Source organism: Neolamprologus multifasciatus, chromosome 15 (assembly GCF_963576455.1).
Source record: "Neolamprologus multifasciatus chromosome 15, fNeoMul1.2, whole genome shotgun sequence".
Lineage (NCBI taxonomy): Eukaryota > Metazoa > Chordata > Actinopteri > Cichliformes > Cichlidae > Neolamprologus > Neolamprologus multifasciatus.
The window spans coordinates 9,240,007-9,263,334 of record NC_140453.1 but is presented as its reverse complement, the minus strand read 5'-3'; the positions used below and the strand labels follow the sequence as shown (position 1 = coordinate 9,263,334).

General features: G+C 39.6%; 1 protein-coding gene across 1 annotated transcript; it reads right to left on the bottom strand.

Moving 5' to 3' along the window:
* Window positions 1-546: 546 nt before the first annotated feature.
* fndc4a (fibronectin type III domain containing 4a) lies at window positions 547-22,766 on the bottom strand. The gene is made up of 6 exons (XM_085132543.1): window positions 21,789-22,766; window positions 14,601-14,716; window positions 12,255-12,459; window positions 5,446-5,535; window positions 2,830-2,963; window positions 547-1,565 (listed from the first exon to the last, which is right to left on the bottom strand). The coding sequence occupies exons 1-6, from the start codon at window positions 21,862-21,864 to the stop codon at window positions 1,524-1,526; spliced, it is 663 nt and encodes a 220-aa protein (XP_084988669.1). The 5' UTR covers window positions 21,865-22,766; the 3' UTR covers window positions 547-1,523.
* Window positions 22,767-23,328: the final 562 nt, after the last annotated feature.

Below are 23,328 nucleotides of genomic sequence, written 5' to 3'. Positions count from 1 at the left end.
AACCTGTAAAATAATAAGTTTTTACTGATGAGATTTTTATTTATTGATATTTATTTTTTATTTTTTATTTATTTTTTTACTTCTCCAGCATATTCCAAAAGTTAGTAAGTAAAATTAAGTAAGTAAAATTTATTTATGTAGCGTTTTAGTAAGAAACCGGTCAAAAAGAGTTTTTACAATGTATCATAAAAAATGCTGTGACAAGAGGGACATTAATCTGTCAATTTTTAAGTGTTGTTCACATTTTCTACCTGGAAGTGAGGAAACCTAGTTTAGATTTTGGCCACCACATAATTAACAGGCTAATTTGTAGCTCTTGGAGAGTATTACTTGGATTAAAACACGTTTTTGTGAGGGGGCTTGCCAAGCAATTTGTGCATGAAATGCACTTTCCTGGTGTAAGTCTCACTCCCGCTTAATGTACACCATGCATCTTTGTAACATTTGAAAGTTCTTTTTATATGTCAGAGTGCAATTTGTGCAACGTTAAAGTGATTTATGCCTTTCGGTGAGAGAAAGTTTATTACATTAGCTGCAATTTAGTAATGGGAGTTTCAAAAGAAGCTTTATTTTACACTTTAGAAAATACAATTTGCAGAAGATGTACAAGATGTGAAATAAAACACTGGATGATAAATGACAGTGCCTTTTTCTAAAAGCAGATAAAATAGAAGAATAAAAACATTAAGAGCTTAATTGTACTGCAATCATGTTTATTTCCCTATTTTGGGGCATCTAGCTTAGAATGCACATTGAAGGCTATTCTACACGCAAATAACTTGCATGCAACTTTATTAGGAAATGGATGAAGTATGTACAGAGATATCTGTTTTACATGAGGTATGAAGAAAAACATCCAGACCAGGGCAGTTCAATTTTAATATTAGGTTAAAAAAAACAACTAAGAAATGTAGCAAATTAATTTTAGATTAATGTATTTGCTTTCTCACTTTATTAGTCTACTGACTGTATTCAGAAAATAATATACATTAGTGACCAGGCAGTTTTTAATACTATTTGCACTTGTCTATAACTTGTGAACTTGGTGTCTAATTGCACATGCCAATATCAAAAATACACTGCGTATTTAAAGTCACTAAGACTGGCTTCCCAGAGATTATACGTCGTATTGTGTGTATTGTATTGCAATAATATACCAAGCACCTGGCAAAGACATCAATGTTAACTGCACCATGGGTTAACATTAATCTATGTACAATAAACCCGCAGGAGTAGAATTCTGTGTACTTACTCTGTGGTGTTTCTGTGTGTAGGCATTTGTGGATTTCTATAGGATTACTGGATGGCATTCGGAGTGTGTCTGTCGGTTTGTGTTGCATTTTCCTACAAATACTGGGTGCATGCAGGTATTTTGTCAACACTTTTTTTTTTCTCTGCTGATGACCAACAGAAACCTCGTATATTTCTCTCCTTTTCTCTACTTTCATCCCCCCCATCAGGGAGAAAGGTCGAAACGCTTTGATGGTAGAAGAGATGGGATTTTAAGTTTGGCTTTCTTCTTCTCAAACTTCAATGATGTTGATTGATGGCACAGAAGGGTGAAACTGCAAAAACAAAATACAAATAAGTATTAGTCACTGCTCACATGGATGCCTTGATCTCAGAATTTAACAGCGCCATTAAACGTGGTATTAAATGTGTGTTTTCAGTTGTATCTTCTATAAAAGGATAGGATAGGAGTCTCTTTACCTTAGTGTGAAAGCCTTACTGTGCTTTAAGTGTAGCTGTTAATACATTTGCCATCAGCTATGGCAACACCTTAGGAAATAAAGTAGCAGCCATGAGGCTAAACAAACTTTTTATTCAGCTCTATCTTGTTTTGAACTTGATACTTTTGTATTTTGTTTGGTCAGTGTTGGCTCATATGTTGAAAGCCACTGCTAGCTTACTCAAGTTGCACCGTCTTATACAAAACAACTAATTTTAATAATATATAGTTATAGCTCCAATGATTGATCAATATCAAGAAATGTCAAAATTTATTTTGCATGTAAAATACTTTAAACATGTATTTCCAAGTTATATCAGTTGATGAATTGTTAATTTTCTGCTTTTTCAAAGAAATGACAAAATGTGGACCCACTCTGTCTTTAAGGAGCAAACTGTATGCTGTCACTGTCTCAGTAATAATGATTGAAGACATTTATTGGGTTCAAGGTAAACCAAGTGTGCTAGTCACCAAATCTAAGAAGAGAAAACTGATCCAAGGTGTCTGACAACTACCTAATAAGGATGAGAGAACTCAGTGTCTAGCAATGTTACATTTTTGCTTGAGGTCAAAAATCTCAGCGTAAGTGACCTGATAATTGATTGGTCGTGGGCTCTGCATTAATCTATCCACTCCAGTCTGATGCTTCTTTAAGGCTCTGCCGGTGCTTTATCCAAGTATTGTTCAAGACAAGGGACTTAATCTGCACTTTTAATGACCAGCATAGTCTCAGGTTTGTACATTTTTATATGTGTAAATATTGGACAGTTGCCTACTGAGAAATGGATGATTTTGTTCCTCCACCAATTTATTAGATTGGTGTGACTCAGGTCAGATTTGTGATAGCGTACAGTGTATTACTTCAGACATCAACTCGGGGAAAGTTTCAGCTCAACACTGCAAAGTGTACAACTAGTATGTCAAGAGAGTGAGAGAGAATAAACTTTTGTCATAGCAGTGGAATATGAAATAGCAATACATATGGTGTGTACAGAGATACTTTACTTGGATGTATATATACAGCTGTTTGAGGCTGGTCTGAAGCTTAACAAGAACCGAATTAAAATATTTCCGTCTCTGTGTGGCCTCTGAGACTTCACCTTGCTCCTTAGCAGTCCTCCACTGTGGTGCTCTGGCGTGCTTCTTTCTGACGACGGCTTGGCCTTCTCCTTATTGTTGCTGGAGTCGTTGTCCTTAATGATGTCATACTGCCGGCAGAATAGGGCAATAACAGCTGCCAGGAGGTGAGACAGGGGCACATTTGCAACAAAACACAAAAGAGGATAGGAATTCAGTCGTGAGGCAGCTGTCAATCACTGTCATGTCACCAATTCCTCTAACAGCACATGCTGAAATGCCATGTGGATAATGGAATTTTGTTCCCACGGGAGTGTGACGGCTGCGCCTTTATCTCAAAGCTTGGAGGAGAGTCATTCACTATACTCTTTGCTTTCTTTCACTGCTAAATCTGCCAGATGCAGATTTGCCTCCAATTTGGATAAGTACTGTATATTCTCAATTATCTTCCTTGCTTCACTGAGGTCATGAATTTTTAAGGGGGCGCTTTTATTAAATATTCAGAAAGTGATATACAGTTCTGGTAATGAGAGTTACAGAGCTGTTCCGAGACGCATTCGTTAAATTATTATTCATGCATCATGTAAGTCGTCTCCTGCATTGCAGCCACGTCATTCCCTCTGCAGCAGAAAGGTACGAGTGGGTACTTCTGCATCTACCCTCATTGTTCTGTCGTAGAATTACAAAGGCATTTGTGAAAGTGGAGAATGAGAGTATCCGCAAAGCATGGTTTAGTCAGGACTAAGTTAGTATTGAAATCTTAAACAGAATAGCAGAAAAGATTAGCACTATATTAAAAATCACTTAGTTATACCACACTGCTCCAAAAATTAAAGAAGCACTTGATCATCACAATATAAGACAGACAGTTAAATGTTAGAACATTAATTTCTCGTTAGTAAGTTTAAACTGTTATGAATCCATCTCAGCTGCTTCGGTGCAAATGAAAGTGACAACAGGTGCACTGGAGAGGAAACCGCAAGACAGCCCCTAAAAAGGTTTAGCAGGTGGTGGTCACAGACCATTGCTCTCTCCTTCTCCTTCTTGACTGATTTTTCTCTAGTTTTTCTTATTGTTAGTGTGCTTGTCACTTCTGGTAGCATGAGACAATCGCAGAAGCCCATTCAGGGTTGCACAGGTGGTCCAGAATCTCTAGGATCACGCATCTACACATGCTGTCACAAGAAGCTTTGCTGTGCCTCCCAGCAGTCTCAAAAGTGTGTGTGAATGAGTTATCGAAACATGGGTAGTTACATAAAGATTGATGCCCTTCTACAGTTACAGCTGTGCAAGGAGGAGCTGGAGGAGCACTGCCAGAGCGCTTCAAAATGATCTCATGTGCAGAAATTTCACCAAACTGTCATGAATAGACTCTCACTAAAGGGCCCAGTGTCCTTTAGTGACCTGTGCTCACCGACCAGCACCATCCAGCTCAACTGGCATAACTGCCACTAGAACCCAGCTCACTCCACGAGCAAAAAGCAAAGCTAGAGAAAGATTGGTCAGGTTATATACCTGTGAAGGTTCTCAGTCATCCAGGTCATCGTAGTCTAAGGAGCTTAGAAAGAAAAGCATCTGGATTTCTTTAAGTTGCTTGAAGACGTTTCAGCTCTCATCCGAGAAGCTTCTTCGGTCAGGTTGGATTCACGATGGTTTACGCTCCAAACTGCACTGATTGATATTCCTAAAGTGTAACTGACTTTGTGTTACACTGACAGAATCAATTGTTCCCTATTATTTGATTTGATTTCTTTGAGCAGTGGGTTAAGTTTTAACTCTAAATGAATAAATTCAAAGAGGATCAGGTAAATCCGACATTAAGCTTGACTGATAACAAATGTGCAGTCCATTATGAATATGCCACACGGGTTGCTTCTTGTTTTTCACTCCCACTCTTCACAGCTTCCGCGTTACCTTGGTTTCTCTCATTAGTATTATTTAACATCTCACTCCGGTCCTCGTGGGTGGGAAGCCCTGCTCCTAGCTGCCTGACAGATACGCCACTTCTCATTGTGCCTCAACACTTCATTAATCAGTGCACTGCTTCAAAGGAGAACCCCAGAAGACGAGAATGCTCAGAAAAGTGTGATGTTGGTTTGACACTGCTGCGCAGTCATCAGATTTAGTTTACAGACAGACCCACTCGCATTTTTTTGTACTTTAGCTTAAACTTGATTGCTGTGCCACAGGTTTTACCTACTGTGAAAAAACTGTCCCATTATAGTTCTGACTTTTCTTTGCAGAGCTTTCATTTAACTTAAAACAACTGCTGTGACATTTGCATTTTAGACAGTACTCAATCTCCTGTCAGACTAATGATACCTGAATATAAGAAGTAGTCTCATACTAAATCAGCTGATCCTGAATCTGATTCAGAATTCTTTGTTTTATGTTTTTTCTTACTTCATCAGTGTCCCGCCAGTTTTTACTGATGCTCTGTTTTGTATGGTGGGTGCAAGGAGGAGTGATGTTGCTGTCATCATACAAAGCACACATTAGAATTATTATTGTGACTAAAGTGATCCTGAGTGAGCTTCACACTGAATATTAATTCCCCCCTCTTCCTGCTTGTTGGTCCTTCTTTCTTTTCTTCGTTCTTTCTTTTTTTTTAAAAAATTGAATGAAATCTACAAACTTACCTGCCCACATGACCAAGACCACGACAATTATGATCATCTCTCCAGTTTGTAGATGTCGAGACTTGTCCAGTCCCTGCACAGTGGGGTCATCTTGGAGAGAGGACAGACAGTAAAGACAGAGCACATCAGAACACTAAATATAAAATCTAAGAGACACTGCGCATTTAAATACAATCCACTGGGACATTTTATGGAGTAGAAATAACAGTCTGGCACAGTCTGAGAGAGTCTGTCTGCTTTATAATATGAATCAAACTCACTTTGCGTCTGCACGGATTGACAAAAATTTATACTTTCTCTACCCTTCATGACAGTTATGCCATTTAACAGAACTACAGTAGTTTTGGTGGGCATTCCCACACGTCAATCTTGTAACATTAATCCTCCTTTAAGTGGATTGACTAGAAACTTTCCACTTTCCAAACTGCCTCTCAGCTCGCATGGATGGAACTCTTCCAGAGCCCCACTCTTCCCAATTGCCTCTTTTATGGAATCAAGTTGTCAAGAAATTGGCTTCAAATGCCAGACACTTAGCTCTCTTCACAGAAAAACAGTCAGATAGTTGGGTCAATTGGAGTGTCACATTTTTCCCCATCTTGATAGTGTGAGGATGTCAGCAGCGAGAGGGCAGGAGTAGGAGTACATTGTCAAAATCAACCACAAATTAAAGAGAAAAGCAGGATGCTAATTTGCCAAAAATACTTGGAACTACATGTAAAATCACAGATGACTGGATATTTGAAGGGATTAAAGCAAAAATCATGATAAATTAACTTTTTCTCCTTTTTTTTCTTATTTTTTTTCTTAGCATCAACTTCCATCATTTTGTTCCCATGGATACCGATATCTTGTTAAGTTGTGGTGGAAAAACTGTCATAGCACCTAGGATTGCTGCCACCTGTGGTTGTAAACCTATGCCACAAAAAACAAAAACACTCATTCAGCTTTATCCAAACGTTAGTATGAGTGAAATATCGAGTGTATGTCCAGCATACAGCTGAGGCCTGTGTTACGCCTCCTCAAGACTACCCAATCAGCAACCTCGTGAGTGTGATGGTCTTTTGCTGTGTGCTACGTGAGAGAGATAGGAGTTGCAGCTGATATCCCAATCTGATGAAAAAGTTCTGAACCTTATTTTGGACTCAGCATTTATATGTAGGAAGGCTTGGTGTCTACACTGCAAGATACTTCTGAAAACATAGACATCAGAAGTCTCTCTACGTCTGTGCGTAGAGAGACTTCTGGTGGAAGCGTTGGGTTGATGACGGCACATCAAAGACCGGCTTCAGAGATGAATGCAATCTGTGAGACTTCTTACTTCCCCACTGAACTTCTCGTTCCTTTTAGAAGTTTTTTAGTTGATCTAATGATCAAACTTCACTTGCAAGAGCACACTGGTACAGGCTGTATAGAGTGCATATACTACACTGATAAACCTAACCATTATAACCTTGTATGTCTCCTTCTTCTGCCACCAAAACAACTCAGGTTTCTAATGTATCTGACACCAAGATAGTAGCACCAGATGTTTTAAGTCTTGTAAAATAAGACTTGTTTATTTGTTCGATGTGAGTGGTCATTACCCTTTGGATCATTGGCTTATATATGCAGAAACATGATGCTGTAATAACACTAAGATCTGAATGACATTTCCATGTGTTGTTTCATTAATTTTTTATGTTGGTGGCAGACTCATATATGCTGTGTGAATTTGTGCTAAAGAGGAATGAGTAGATTTCGCTGCCTCCTGTACACCAAATAATTTGTGCAGAGATAATTAGTCGACCCTGCTTCTGCTCGCCCCCTAATCCCGAGATGTTGGCTGTGGCTGTGAACTGCGACAACACACCAGGGATTCTGTGCTGATGCCACAATGGTGCATCATTGAAGTCTTTCATGATGTTTACTTTAAAATGAGCAATTTTTTTTTAGGCTGCATTGCTCCTTTAAAAGATTTTCCACTGAAAAAGTTTGCTTCACGATCGGACTTATTAAGTGATTATCACAATGAAAGTAAATACAATTTTTGTTGCAGCCATGTTTCCCAAAAAGTTCAAAAGTTGAATTGTCCCGCTTGTAGTTTGGACGTGTTGCCCAAAGACATGAACAATGTAACACAAAAATATAGCAAATGTGACAAAGGATGCCCTGTGCCGTTGAGCAGCTGAGCTATAGAAAACAGCCTCTTCAGTTCGCAAGAACGGATGTAACACAGTGATAAACAAGCTTGTGCCCCAGCTTTTGTCATGCATGTTGCCCCCATGAAAGTCATAATAAGCATATACTTATAATGCTTATACTTACATAGTATTAATAATAATAATAATAAGAGTATTTCTTTGCAGCTATTTCGGTTGCATAATATTCTAGCGTAATAGCCTTTAACCTTATATAAATCACTGAATGCAGATAGAGATAAGCCCAAGTATGAATCATAATGAGGCTATTAGACAGTGTGTGGCATGCCTTTGTCTCACTGCTGTTAATAGGAGACCCTATAGGTGTAGCTTCTGACTCAGTAGAGACAGCTACGCTCTGCTTTGAAGCATCATGCAGTAATTGTGTCTAAGGGGACCACCTGCCTAGTTAGGTTAGACTGCTCAAAGTCTTCATCCTTTGAAAATACTCTTCCTTTTTCTTACACCGTGTGAAGTGGATTGGCAGTTACTTGGAGTCAGCGGTTTCTTCTCAGTTGCTGTGCTGGGGAATGATTTTTGTGTTTGAATCAAAATGTGTTAGTTTACCGAACTTTGTCTGAAAGTTTGAATCTTTTGCGAACCAAATTTATGTGACTGGAATTTAAACTAAGCTTATCTAACTAAAATTAATTCCATTCAAGTGCAAGTAATTTTTTTAAATTTGCAATTGCATATGCATGTATAGTACTGTGTGGTATAGTTGAAATTTGACTGAAAGGGGAATCAAGTGAAAGCCAGAACTACAGCACAGCTTACGTCACTCTTGAAGGACAGGTGACACACATAAACATACACTCACATTAAAAGCTTTCTGTGAAACTAATGAAGCTGAAATAGACTTTGGAAAGTGATATTGATGCTATAAAAGGAGTGCTGCAGTCTATTCCAATGTATTTATTGAATCTTGCCAGGAAATACTTCATAGAAAATGGGAGGATGCCGAGTCTGCCCAGCCCAGTTAAATAATATACACCAATATGTAATCACATTATTAATAAAATTGCTTTGTTCACAAAAAAGAGAGAGAAAAAAAACCCTCCTATTGATTCATATGTATCATAGCTCTGACTCTGAGTTGTCTGGTGTATACCACAAATCAATTTAGTTTCAGTAGAAGGCACTTGGCTGTGACAAAGGACCTCTGAAATGGCTCTGTGGTGCTGGAGCCAGCTAGGATAAAATGACTTTTATGGAACAACAGTCAGCAGGAAGATCAACAAAAAATATCACATGAACTCAGTGCGCATTAAGATTTCAAAAAATTATAAATTAAAAACATAACAGACACTGCGTTTTCTGTTTGTTTGTTGTTAATATGCAGAAATTTAGGGGAGTCTTTTTTTTGTTATTGATATTGTGATAAATAATAAGCTAGCTGAGTCTGCTGTCTTTTCATCTGCTTGATCCCTTGTAGTGTTCAGATATTTTTATATGCGTATTTTAACATTAAGACATTCACTCCTGAATGTGGAAAACTTTTTTTTATAACCCAGTTGTGGGCTGTGACCACCAGACAGCCTAGTTCTGTTTTTAACATGTGGGTGAATGCTTAGTGAAAAATGGGTCACATTGGATTCCTGTAACTCAACCTGCAGATCTTATTATAAGAGTTAAGCTAGGACAGGTTTTCATGGGTGAAATGTAAGAATGGATGCTGTCATTGATTGGAGAATCACAATACTCTACACCCTCAATTGGTGTATGATGGTTTGTGTGAGTCACACCACGTGTGAATGCAATTCAGTCTGAATTAGGTTTGACAAGAAAATTGAAATCATAAATACTGATACAGGGTCAAACAAGAAAAGAGAAGTTGAGTAATGCGGTTCACAAAAGTTGCACCAAGAAACTTGATGTGATTGGACTTTAAAGCTTGGGCGTGAGGAGTCAGCAGTGTCGGCATTAGATTTATGGTAGGCTGACATTGATGTCTTTTGCGCACCAAAACAAATTCCTACAAATGAGGAGCATCACTGAATGGGCTGTTTCTCTGACCCAGTTGTAGAGGCTACAAATCCTGATTAATGTTGCATAATAAAACTTTTCCAAGCGTCTGCACCAGCCGTGTCTTTGCTCTTGCTCAGCAATTTATTGAGATATATTGATGGTTATTTAGCTTTCCGAGGTCAATTTTTTTTCCTTAAAGAAAACTTAAGTTAAAAACACAAGTGCCAAAAAAATAATTTCCTGGACACTTAATGTAAAGCAACAGGAAAGGAATGCAATGTCAGTTCCTGGACGAGAGCAGACTCGTGTGCTGAGCGGGAATTCGTTTCTTTCTCTTTGCTTTGGCCAGGCTTGCCAGCTTAACTAATGATACGCAACCTGAGTCAGCCGAACAGAAACATTTATGATTCCCTTGCATCAGCGCTTCCGTATATTCACGACTTTGACAAGACTATAAAAATCACAAAACAGTTTTTGAAGCGTCAGGTGCGTTTCTAGAGCAATGTCGAATACCATGCTGTTATTCTATGAGTTAATGCATTTGGCTCATCCCACAATCGTGGCTGAAGTACTGCGGAGAAGATTAGCAGAGGACTTTGCTCTGAAGTATACAACAAGCAAATAGCCTTTTCCACATCTGAGCTGTATGAAATTGAGAGACTAAACTTATTCTCTGTAGGTCACGGTCTTCATTTTTTCTCCTGCTCGCGAGCTGATCCGACACATGGAATATGAAGGAACACCCAGAGTGATATAGAGCTGCATAAATTCAGAGCAGTTTGGCAGCAGCCCTGCTTGAAGCTTCTGTCAATAATGTGTTGGTTTCTAGGAGAAATAAAACCCCTCACCTTGAAACCCACTACCCCCCTCCCCCCCACCCGCAAGAGAGCTGCTCTGAGAGGAAGCTTCTGGTTACTTGCTCTTGTCTAACCTTTACTGCATCTCATTCTCAGTGTTAGGGTGCTTAAAAGCATTCAGGAGTCGGCTTTAGCGCAACAGCGGGAAGAGCGCCTGTAATGGGTTGCTTCTGCCTGTGCCTCGGGAAAAAGGCCCATGGCAGACCGTGTAAAATTAAAAGCAAATGTGTTACATAATGCACAAAACTGGTGCTGTGGCTTCTTGTGAACTTATCAATTCTACTGCACTTAGACAAATTTGACAGCATCTTGGCCACCCTAACCCAATCGTTTATAACGATTGTTTAAGCCAATCGCAGGAATCTGGCACTTAATTAGACTTCCACATGTCTTATCTGGTAGATTGTTCACTCGTCCTGAATGTATTTTGTCAGGTTGAACATGTGATTTCTTATGGCTGAGTTAAGATTGGGACTCAGAGCTCACTTCTGAATCGTGTCAATATGGGTGCTTTAAGATGTTAGAGGTCTGTTAGAGCAGCTGTGACACAGCAGATCTCTCTGACACTCTGATGATTTTTTTTTTGTTTTATTGTACTCTGTACACCTTTATGCCACCATGTGTCACGAATTGCATAAACCCCCCATAAATAAATAAATAAATTGATAAAAAAATGATAATGCACAGTAGGTGTTGCATCGACAATTCTGACACAATCACCCAGTGTAAGGTTTATGCCATAGCTACCCCAAAATTTTGGTAATTACAAAAATCATATTTTATGTTTAGGAATGGTTAATCCAGCAGTATGTACGGAGTCTTTAATCTGAATTATGTTTTTAATGCCAAAAAATAATTATTGTTTCTCATCTGTAAACGTTCAATTTTTCAGTTTTACAAAAAAATGTAAGAAAACATTTAAAATATATGTATTATTTTTTAAATTAAGATGCTAAATTACAGTTATTCACTTGAATTTCTGAACAGTAAAATGAGTTTTAGTGAATGTTGAATGTTGTGCTTGATTAAGTTGCGACTTCTCAGAGTCCGGTTGAGTGTGCAGCCTCACATTTGGGTGTAAAAACATGAGATGAAAACATCAGTTTGTTATTTTCCTAATAAATGAGAAATATAATTTTTTAGCTTTAAACACGTTTTTGACAGATTTTGTAATCTCCAAAGGACTTATTGTACTGTTTCAAAGTTTGGTTGTCTTCCCTTCTACACATTCTAAACTTCTATTCAGTCTTGTGTCAGTTTTTCTCTGCATCCATCTCCAGATAGGTTGGCTGCAGTCCTGTGGCCCTCAAACTTATTAATTAGATTTCATCTCTGGTTACAGGATTCAAGCTGCTTGGAGATGTATTGTAGTCTTCACCTTCATCATGCCTTGGAATCCTTTCTTTCTTATCTCCTCAGACAACTTGCTGCTTTTGTTTTTCCGCGTACTTCTCTGTTTAATTAGTTTAATGACTGATTATAAGATTGAAGGTTCCTCGGACACTAAATGAAGAGTGTATTCAGTTTGAAACACAATAGCAATCCACATATTTATCTCATTTTGAGAATCATTTTGTTCTCTTTGCAGAACTGGCAAGAATTCTGCTCTTGCCACATTTTTTTTTTCTTTCCACAGCATGTCGAAGGCATGCAGGTCTCAATGATTTGTAAGCGTGGCAGTAATCTTGATCATGTCTGTCTACAGCTTCAATGACAAATCCACATCCAGTACTCATAGCATGTTGTGAGACTTTCCCCCCCCCCCCTTTTTTAGAGGAATTTTGCTCAAGGTCTCAGAGTACCATACCTTGGTTGGAGCTGTTGGAAGGGAAGCGGTCTGACTTCTTAAGGGTATGAAAATGGACCTTCTTGCTGGCTTGACTCTCGCCATAGAGGCCAATAGACTGGACCTGAATGATATAGTTTGTATCTTCCTCCAGGTCCCAAAGAACGCAAGAACGGCTGGTTGTGTTGACCTCCCGGATGAATCGCTGCATGTGTCCATCCTGCCTCTGAATATTTGAATAGAAGAAAAACAAAACGATAGTGAATTGAATTCAGTTCTCTATTATTTGGCATGAATTTACAACAAATGTTTGCATAGTGTTTATATTGTAATGCAAACGCTATAGAATGAAGTCTTGAGCTAAGCATTTAGGCTGGCACCTTCTGGGTTCTTTTAAACCAGACATTACAAATGAGGGGTGTCTCTGCTGCCCACTCACACTTTAACAATTTATCAAAAGTTAGGTCCACCCTAAAGCATAACCTGCTCTATGATCTGTTTTCCTTGCACTATCACTTACAAACCAAACATCATGTTGTGCAAAATAAGACGAGCAACCCATTTGCTGATGGTTAGAAAGAATGCAGATTTTAGGTCATTTTGCACTGACAGATTATGTCACTCCTTAATATACACTCTGTGGTAAAGACCCACCATACATATATTCTAGAGCGAAACACGATAATTCTCTTTGAACAAGACCTTGAGATTCAGACCAAAAAAGTAAAATCTTTTTTTAAAATATTCACTGTTTAACAAATGTATTGGATCACCAGTCATAAAAATAAGATACCACAAATGTTTTAGAAATCTGCCAAACACTAAAAATCTTTTATTTACTAATCACATAACCAAATGTGACTTCTCCGACAAGTTAGAAATTAATCAAGTTTAACATTTAACCACTAAAACTCATTTTTCTGTTCAGGATTGCAGGTATATAAATGTAATTAGCGTCTTAATCAACACATAATGAATAATAATGCGCTTTACTATTTTTTCAGCTTTTTTGGTAAAACAAAAAATAAAAAATTCATGGATAAACACAATAATCATATTAAAGCGTTAAAAATAGAATTTGGATTAAGGATCTTGCACATACTGGTAGAATAACCATTACAGAAACATTTAAAAATGATTTGGATATTTAGCAATATTGTTAATGCGTAAAATCACAGGGTCAAACAGAAAGCAAAGAGCAGAGTAGATTCAGTGATTACCAGTTTGAGCGATTTTGTTATCAAAGGGACAAAGCATAAATACAACCTCAAAATGGCTCTAAAGGTAAGACAGTCTTTGTTTCACCTCATGAGTTTTTTTTCTCTCTAGTGTAGTCAACAATGTATTTCTCTCCAGTGTCATTAAAAAAACAATCAGGGAGGCCAATGTGAGGTAGAGGTGACCAACCAGAAAATATTCCAGGTTCTGGTGAAAGTCATGCTGAGTATTTTATTATATTAGCAGTTGGCACTTTATTTTCACCATATGGGGTCTTGACTAGGAATTGATGTCTGATTAAGTTAGATCACAAGTGCTGGGAAATAAGTTTTCACAATCTGAAACTTTATCTTTGACTTCTCCCAACGCTATTGGAGCAATCAGGACCTAAAGCAAAAAAGAATTACTCCTCCAGTAACATGCAGGGATCTCAGCGCTCACAAACAATCTGCACTTAGAGTGACGTCAGGCCAAATGTCTTCTTATTTATTTCTATGGCCGCGCTTGACAGAGAGATTTTATTGTTGGGGGGAGAAAAAAAAAGTCATGTAGCTGTCTGTAAACAATGAATAATCTTGTGATTAAACTGCCACAGACACTGAAGGCGAATGCTGATGGTGTTCAAATGCAGCTGCTATACGGGAGGAAGAAGGAGAGTGGGTGTCGTGTTCAGCCCATCAGTCACACTGAATGAAAAACAAAGTAAATGGGTGCATAATGTTTTCAGCTGCGTAAAGCGTAAACATGATTACAGCAGCATATTGCATTCTGTCATTCGTTGTTAGCATTTACTGGCTTTCCTATTTTAAGCCTGAAATTTTTTCATTATGAAAAAAAAAAATGCACTTTTGGCAGCGTCACATACTTCTGTGCATTCGTGTTTTCTCTCTGCAAATTGGGCATACCAGGTTTTATTCTAGCTTCACGCTAAGAGCCATGCTCCATTCAGCCAGTACCAATTTTATGCAGGTAATTATTATGATGCACCACTTCACCAGTCTACCTGCTGGCATGTTGGTACCAAAAAACAGGAAATGATGAAAGTTTATTTACAAATCAAAAGGGTTAAAACAACAAAAAAGAAAGAAAGAAGGAGACTTTGAATTTAATTTTCTTTCCTTTTTTTGCATTTGAAGTTTTAAGAATTACCTGCTGTGAGATGGAGAAACCAATTATTATGTCCCCCTCTGGAACTTCCCATGATATAGTTGCAGAGTCGGCTCGCAGGTGCATGACAGACACATTGACAGGAGCTGGTGGCCGGTCTGGAGGAGAGTAAACAGCAAGAGAGAGATCTGTTAATCCAGCAGCTTTTCCAGATATTTGAATAGACCCACGGCATCTGTGTTCATGAAGGGTCTCTAAAATCGTGCTGGTACTCTGAAGTCTAAGATTCAGAGAACCCACATATTCACTTCTTTCAGTCTTACTTGTAAAATGTAATGTACTGTACTCAGGTCAGGAATAGATCTATTTCTACAGGCATCCACAAACCATTAGTACACTCTGGTCTTATTTTAATTATTTGTAATGTATGTTTTTGAAGGGACCAGTATTTACCTGCCTCTTTTAACCCAAAAGTTACAGTAAATGACAAATAAATCAATTTAAATAACCTGCGTACTTGCATTTTAAATGAACCTGCAAATATATTTGCACTAGTCCTGACAAGCTTCTGGGTCAGCCTGACTGACTAGCCTTATAGTGGTCTATATCATGTTCACCTCTCTAGACAGGGTTATAATTCTTCAGCCTGTCACTTTGCAGCCATCTATCATGATTTGGTTGCCAGTACACATGCTGATTGCAAAGTGGGAACAAAAGCGGGGGCAAGCGAAGAGCAGGAGAATCACAGAGTGACGGGGGGAGGCCTGAACAGTGATAAGCAATCACTCAGGTCAGATGAATAGGTAAAATGGAACAGGCTCGACAGTTTGGAACCTGGACACTATCTGTGAGGCTTTTGTTGCTACCATTATTTCTAATGGCCTCTTGGTAGCTGGTGATATGTGGAAAATGTCACATGAGTGGAAATTTTCTGCAATGACATGACAAAAGACAAAATACTGGATAGCATCAAAGAAGACCTTGTAAAACATATACAACTGGCCCCTTTAAGTAAAGCTTGCTCTAACGATTCACCTCAAAGTGAGCATTAATTGACAGCTATGAAGTAAATTTGTATTTCAGTCACTTTTGTAAAGTCATGCAGCATGGATTTAATAATACATAACACAGCTGTCTTGAGATCACAGCATGTGCTGTGCATGGACCATAAAAGATATTGCTTGAAAAAGAAAGATGGAAGCCGAAATGATGAAATTGAGAGGTTTTTCAGATGATGTGCGGTTTCCTGGCTCAGTCGCGCTTATCTACACACGTCTGTCTCTCTGCTTTTTTTTTTTTTTTTAATCTCTAGTACTCCTGCCTCCTATTTTATCTTTGAGAAAATCAGCAACAGCCGCTCTGTTCTGTGCAAAAGGTGACACTGAGGTGGATCCATGGAGCCCGGGTCAGACAAGGTTATCAGTCTCCCTGCCCTAGCTCCCATGGCACTACGTGGCACATGGGGGTCAGGGTCAATCACGAGCATGATGCTCGGTTCCTCTGGCTCATGACACGCTCGGATTGGTTTGTGGAAGGGAGTGAATGAGCTGAACAAGGGACCGGGCTAATTCTTACCCTGTGATGGAAAGCGCGAGAGGAAATTAATGTTCCGTGGAGATAGTCGGGGGGAGGACGGGGGAGGTGGGAGGAGGGGGGGGGGGTTTACACAGGCATTAAGAGGTTTGGAGGTTATATCTGCCTCATTTTGTCCATGTAATGAGAACAACTTTATGTAAGAAGGCGCTATGCGGTGTTAAGACTGACAGAAAGTCTTGTATAGTTTTTGATTTTCTTTGAACTTTGGAAATCTTTTAGGACGTTGTAGATATGTATATGTACAATCATGGGTCAAACGACCTTCTGTTGTGACAGTGTTTAATTGTCTTCTGATTGCGAATATGTCATATTTATGCTCAAATCTTTCATCACTCAAATTAAATCCCAACATCCTGGGACTGACTGACAGTAATGGCGCCTTTTTAAAAAAGCTCCACAGAAGCTTCAGTTGTTGTTGCGGCAGAGTTACCTGTGCTCGTTGTTTAGCGAGGTCACACTTCACTCTGCTGTTAACAGAGCGACAGACCATTAAGGCTTGATTGCCATCAGCATGTGCCCTAAAGTGAGCCTTCTCCAGAAGCAGGGGGCAGCATTCATCCCAGATGGGACGTGTTCATTTCTCTTTAGCTCATTGTCCTTTAGGTAACGAGGGTCACACGAAGTCACGCATGGGTAAAGAAACAGCTCGTATCCATGATGCTCTATCTGCAGATCATTTGGTGATGATGGAGCACGCAACAGTAAAGGGCAATCAGGCTTTGAATCATTGCTAATGTAATGCACTACCTGAAAGCCCGCTTCCTATAAGGTGCCGTATCCATTACTTGCAAATTTGACTGGGACGCGCATATTTAAATCTGAAGCATGAGGCATTATAAATGAAGGATTTGCTGAAAACTGCTATTCAATCACATGAAGGACTAAATAAACAAAAGGTGTTTACATTTATAAAACTGAATCACAGCTGGCTTATTAGACAGCATTGTGTTTAATGTGCTGCCCAGAAGTTTAAATGATCCCCTCTAGCTTCTTTGATGTTCTCCACTGCAGTAATGATTGTCATGGCAGAGACTTCAGTACTTGTTATCTGCCATGTGGCTGGGGTAAGCCCCACTCAACGGAATGCATTATGTAAGATCTGAAATAAAAAGGCAATAGGTACATCCCTCTCGGGATGTGGGAGCACTGCCAGGATGAATCATAGCTTATAGCCAAAGCAGAGCACATTAGCTAGTGCCCCATCTAACCAGAGTGCACACACAGACATGGAGAAAAGGCTGGTGGATCTTTGAATGGCTGATGAGCCGTGTGGAAATGAGCCCAGGTTGAGTTTATCGGAGCCAGATAAAGGGGCGGCATCTCTTATTTTGACCTCTATGTTTGCTTGCGAAGCAGAACTTCCTGTTTTCTTATTGGCTGCTCATGCTTTACACCATAAGACTGATTGGAGATGTTTTATGGTCAGAAAATAAAAGTTCAGATTTACTGTAAGAAGACAGCTTATGATGCTTTTTATCCCAGCAATGCATAAGCATGACACGATGGTTAAACAGGAATTTGGAAGTGGAAAATGAGAGATTATGCTTTTACTTAGTCAACTTTAAAAAAAAAAACCCCAAAAAAACAGTTTGAACGCTGTGAAAAATGAAAATAAAAACAAAATTCAGTGATTTTGAAGTATTTTAAACTGCATCTTTATGTGAAATTAGTACAAAGACAAAATATTAAATGTTGAAATTAAAACTTTTTATAGTTCAAATCTTAAGATTTGAGTCTGTCAACACAAGACAATATTTGGAATACGGGAGGTTTTAAGGCTGGGAATAAGACATTACCCTATTATGCCTTGAAAAGGGATTTCATCTCCTCAACAGCATTTTGTAGGTCTGTCCCCGGTCAGACCCCAGACTGTCTTATCACAGCGCTGTGATTGAATGTGTGCAAAATGAGATTTGTTGTTGTTTTGCTGAAATAAGCAACGCTTTCCCTGGGGGGAAAAAGAGTTGTCTGGTTGTGTTGCTTTGTGTTGTCTTGCTTCAAAATCTTTTTGTGCCAGTCAACATTAATGGTTCCTTCATTGATAACTTGAGCGTCAGTTAAGTTATCTATTGCATCAACACAGTCATGGATGCTATCTTACATTCTTTCACTAGCTGGGCCTTATTTTAGGTTGGGCAGCATTCTTTAGTAGATAAAGGTGAATGGCTTAATCAAGAATTGAGCTGCCGTTCGGGGAAGACCTCGATGGGGACTGGAGGCGGCTCCTGGGCCTGGCAGATCCCCATGTACTAATGAGAAGGGTGGGGCACAAAAATGAGAACAAACAGCTTGGGGGGGTCATATATAAAAGAAAAGACCCAGAGGGGCCGTGTTTGAAGGCGTGGTCCTCCAAGTGTTCTGATAAGACTGATGCTCTCTCCGCTTTAGCTCGAAAAAGAATGTAAACAAATTCTAACCTAATTTCACCTAAATTTAAATGAGCTCCTACACTGGACCATTTTTCTGATCTTTTTTTATATCTGATTTTCTTCACACACAAGAGTTTTAACTTCCCTTTTTTGTTGAATAGATGAATTAGGTAGTGATCGTGTGTGTTTTTGGAAGTGTTTCTGTGCCCATGCAGTGATGTCCACTACAGAGTTATAAGTGCTTTTAACACACTGTCTGAGTGCCTGAAGATCACTGCCGCTCATTGCAGATATTCAGCTTTGTTCCCCATGTGTAGAGATTTTCTAAATCTATTAATGTTATTTCGTAAAAGGTTCATGAAATGACCATACATAAAACAAATCTGCTACAGCTGGATATCACAATATCTGACCTATTTTATGGTGGTTTTCCATTCTTCCCACATTTTTTTTAATGAATTCAATTGAACTGAATTGTTGTTTTCTGCAGTCTTTCTATGTAAACGTCTATACTGATGCTGCTGCTACTTTAAAAGCTGCCTAACATGAATTTGTGTTTAGTTAAGAGGGCATAAACGGTCCAGGGGGACTGATGTGTTTACTGGTAAAAATACATTTAAAGGCAGAACAATGGCTTTTTTTTAAAATGTTCCTTTATCATTAGTCACATTTCAATTACCTCTAAGATAGTGACAGTTTGAAGGACTACTTATAGTTTAATCCTTATCTAATACTTATAATGTCAACCTCCCTCGTAAAATTAAACTCTCGCTGACATAAATAAAGGGAAGAACTGAGCCTCAGATTTTGACGTGTTGCCCAGTCAATCTTCAAATGGCTTCATCAGGACATATTTCAGAGTCAGTCATGGGAAGTCTAAATGTTCTCCTCTGCACAACAGGAGGTTGTCACACATCTTCTTGTAAATTGCCTGCTATTGAGCTTTTAAGCAGTGCTGTGCTGCTTTTATTGCATCCCTGTATTACCTGCGAATGCCTTTCCCCCCCTTGTTTCACTCTCAATCCTCTCCTTTCTGAGACTCTCTTCTTTCATACATGATGTCATGCGGGAGCAGTGATTTGATGTGATCTTAAGTCTCTCACTTCAATCCACTTCTCCATCTAGTTTTGCAACAGCAGTGTGAAGTGGTTATGTGTGTAAACGGGCCTGGCTAGCTCCTGCACCTTTTCCTCCTCAATTCAGATCCCCTTGACTGTAGTACCACTTAGCGCCCCTTTCCTTACTGTAGGTACCCTCTGTGTTATTACTCGCAGATCCAGAGGCTGTGAGATGGCAGTGAGACCAGATGGGACACGGCACCGCTCTAAGGTTAATATAATCACTGGCCCAACCTTGAGCCTTTTCAGTTTCAAGCTGACATCACTTTATCCACCTCAAAGTGTAATGTGCACCAACAGTGGGTGTTTACTGGTTTTTGCAGACATCTGAACAAGACAAGAGTGACACACAAAAACCCGTTGAAAATCTACCTTGCGTTTCCCCCCCGTTATGTGTGTGTGTCTGTTTAAAATATATACCGTGTCACGGTAGATAATTATGCCAAGATGGGCAAATATTGGCTTTCATTCTAATGAATTCATCTGTAACTGAGAACATCTATTTGTCATGAATATGTCACCAGGTTTATGAACAGCATATTGCCAATTTGAAGGATGATATGAGCCCGGCAAGCCAGTAAATCCAATAAGTTTTCATTTACATTTGTTTAGTGTCTGACGCTCCGGCCTCACGTGGGATCTATTTCTTAATGTGCTTGCTTTTAGCTTGTGTGTGAATGTTAACGTAGGTACTAGTATTCAAGTCTTTTATATCACCTAGAATGACAGAAATTGAGTGTGGATGCTTGTACTGATTGATTTAAGGAAGAATTGCATCTCGCTTTTGGTTTTGTCTGGAAAGTGCTGGAATTTTCTCAAAAAATTGGAAGAGCAGTGATGAGTTTAATGCGTTGCTTTCAAGACCGGTTTTTAACAAGCTGCAGAAAAAGCTTTTGGTCCAGATGAAATACGACATGAAAATGAAGGAAAAATTCATTTCAGAACCTTTGTATTACACTAACATTTGCCATAAATACACATTTTCATTTGCACTTCCAAGTGACTTAAAATGATCCTTTTCCATACCCTCACCATGCACCGAATTATCATAAAATTAAGTCACACCTTCTTCTAAATAACTTTGAATCCAGCACTCTCCTAGCTTAGTCTGGACTGGTAGCAATGAATCCAGCATTTATTTCAATTTACTTTAAACCTCAGAGCAGCCGCCACATTTGTATCTGTGAGTGTAACATTTATGTGTTCAGCAGTGACAAGCTTCAGCTCTGGGCAAACTCCACAGAGATCAGAGATGCCTTTTTGCGTCACATGTCAGCCACAAAACATTCGGAAAAAAAAAAGAAGCTCTGAATAGGTGTCTGAGGCAGACAGAGCACACCCACCCACAGAAACCGTGAAGTGCCAATCTGATTCTCTCAAGGCGCTATCACATGTAGGACTCAGTTCCCTTGAGAGGCGAGGGGGAACGTGATAGAGGTAGACAGATAAAGAGACAGAGATACTGTAGATGCATGCGCGCAGAGGCTCAGGAGACTTCTGTGGCAGAAATAGCAAGGATTCACACATTTTAAGCCTGAAGCAGAACTCGCAATGGAAAGAATGCAAATAAACCACAGTTTATGCACTGGTGATCTGTCTCTTTGCTGCATTGAACTTAAGGCGCCATTGGCTCTGCAACTAGTCTTGTTGTAGTGAAATTAAATGTATGTATTTGGATGTCTAACTAAAACGGGCTTAAACTGAATTGTCTTTAGTAGAATTGCACATAATATTACCTTTAAATTGAGTAGAGGGGAAACAAGAATGTGCTCTTTTGATAGACTTGTTAAAATAGTTTTTGGTTTGATTTTTGTTTATCTGTAATCAGGCTATTCAAAACACCAAAGGTATATTTAAAACACTGCAAACACTACATCTGGTTTTATTAGTGATTTAGAGATAGTAAATAAGATAAGAATAGTGATAATGTAAGGCCCAGATCATACAGCAGGTTAAACAGGTGTTATAAGCTGGATGCAACGGCATAATCGTATTTTAGCAAGTATTTGATGTATATGAATGAGTTGTGGGATTGAGGTGCGTAAACCCTTCCAAAGGGCTGTAATAGTGTGAGTAATGGCGCATTTTACAAGGCTACAAAAAGGCACAATAATTAATTTGAGTCTGCTTGAGAGGCTCATACTTACTTGCTCCCACCAAGAACACATCGCTGCCAAAAAGCAACAGGACCACGGAGTTGACAAAAACAAGAAGACGAGCCATGCCTTGGTGGATGTATTTGCTCTTCTTAGATTAATGTTAATATATATTTTTAATGCAAATCTCCTATTATTGAAGGGTTACTAAATTACAGCAGTTCATCTTTTTTGCAACGTGTTGAAATTCCTCTCATGAATGGAGGGATGAGTGAATGAGACTCCTGCTCCTCCTGCTGCTTCTGGCTGAATCGGGCTCGATCTGGTCAGTAAACAGATAACCTGTGAAAGTACGTAGCGAGCCGCCTCCTCAGAGACATGTTGTCTTCATTCGGGCTTTTAATCCCACAAGTCCTTCATCCATGTTCCCGTGCGAACCAAGACCGAGTCTGCTGTCCTTCTAAAGCTGCCGGTTGAAATCGTACACCATCACCACCGACCTCCGGATCATCGATCATCCGGTGAGCTCAGGTACGAGCAGGTCGCCGAACAATGTGATGCTTCACAGCGGGGTCGCCGGTCCCCCCACGGCCCAAGGGGACGGCGAGGGGCTATTCAAATTCAGCACCATGGACAGCGCCTAAGTTTTCCAGTTTCCGCCGAGCCCTCACGCTCTAAGGTTTTTTTCCCCCTTTCTTCTTTTTCTTTTTTCCTTTCTTTTCCTTTCTTTTCTTTCTTCTTCTTCTTTTTTTTTAAACTGTTTACAGCTTCGGACCTGTATGTGTTTATTCACGCACGGCACGCGGGGCTGGTCATCCTGCGGACCTTTTTTTTTTTTTTTTTTAAATAGCCCCCCCCACCTCTCGCTCTCTCCAAGTAGCCAATGAGACCAGCGATGTTCCTAACACTTAGCTCTTCTGCCGAAGCGCGCGCATTGCACTGATTAATCCTCCACGTGTCATCAGAAGAGAGCGGCAGCTGCACGCCTACCTGTGCGCGCACACCCTCCTCCAGATGCTTTAATATTTCAGCAGCAGTGCCAGGGGCTAATGTTTACCGCAATAGGCTGGCCTGTGCTGTGAGGGAAGCAACAGGGGAGTGAGTGAATGGCAGTACAATGGGACAGACAGCCTGTCCTCCCGTTCTTTCACATGCACTAAACCGCTGATCATAAATACCGGATGATTAGCATTTCGTTCCACCATCCAGCTGCAGCAGGTCGATGTGCCTCTCACCCACCGCACACTGCACAGCGCCCTAAGACACGCCAAACAATCAGGAAGATGAATCACGTTGATAAGCTGAGTGCATTGCCTCATGGGACGAGCGTTTCAAGCCAGATTGCTTATCTACGGGGAATCTGCCAGCCGCACGCAGGGCTACTGCGGTCTTTATTCAGACAAGAGGAAAGAAGTCATCAAATATTTGGGTTCTTGTTACTGTAAAGCAGGGGACGGGTGGCAAATCTTTCAATTACTAGGAATAAAGAAGTAAAATAACACTTACTCACGTACCCTCTCGAAACTTAATCGTGCGTTTAATTCTTTTTCATAACTCTGCCAACTAAATTAGCACTCCTAACCTTTTAGTG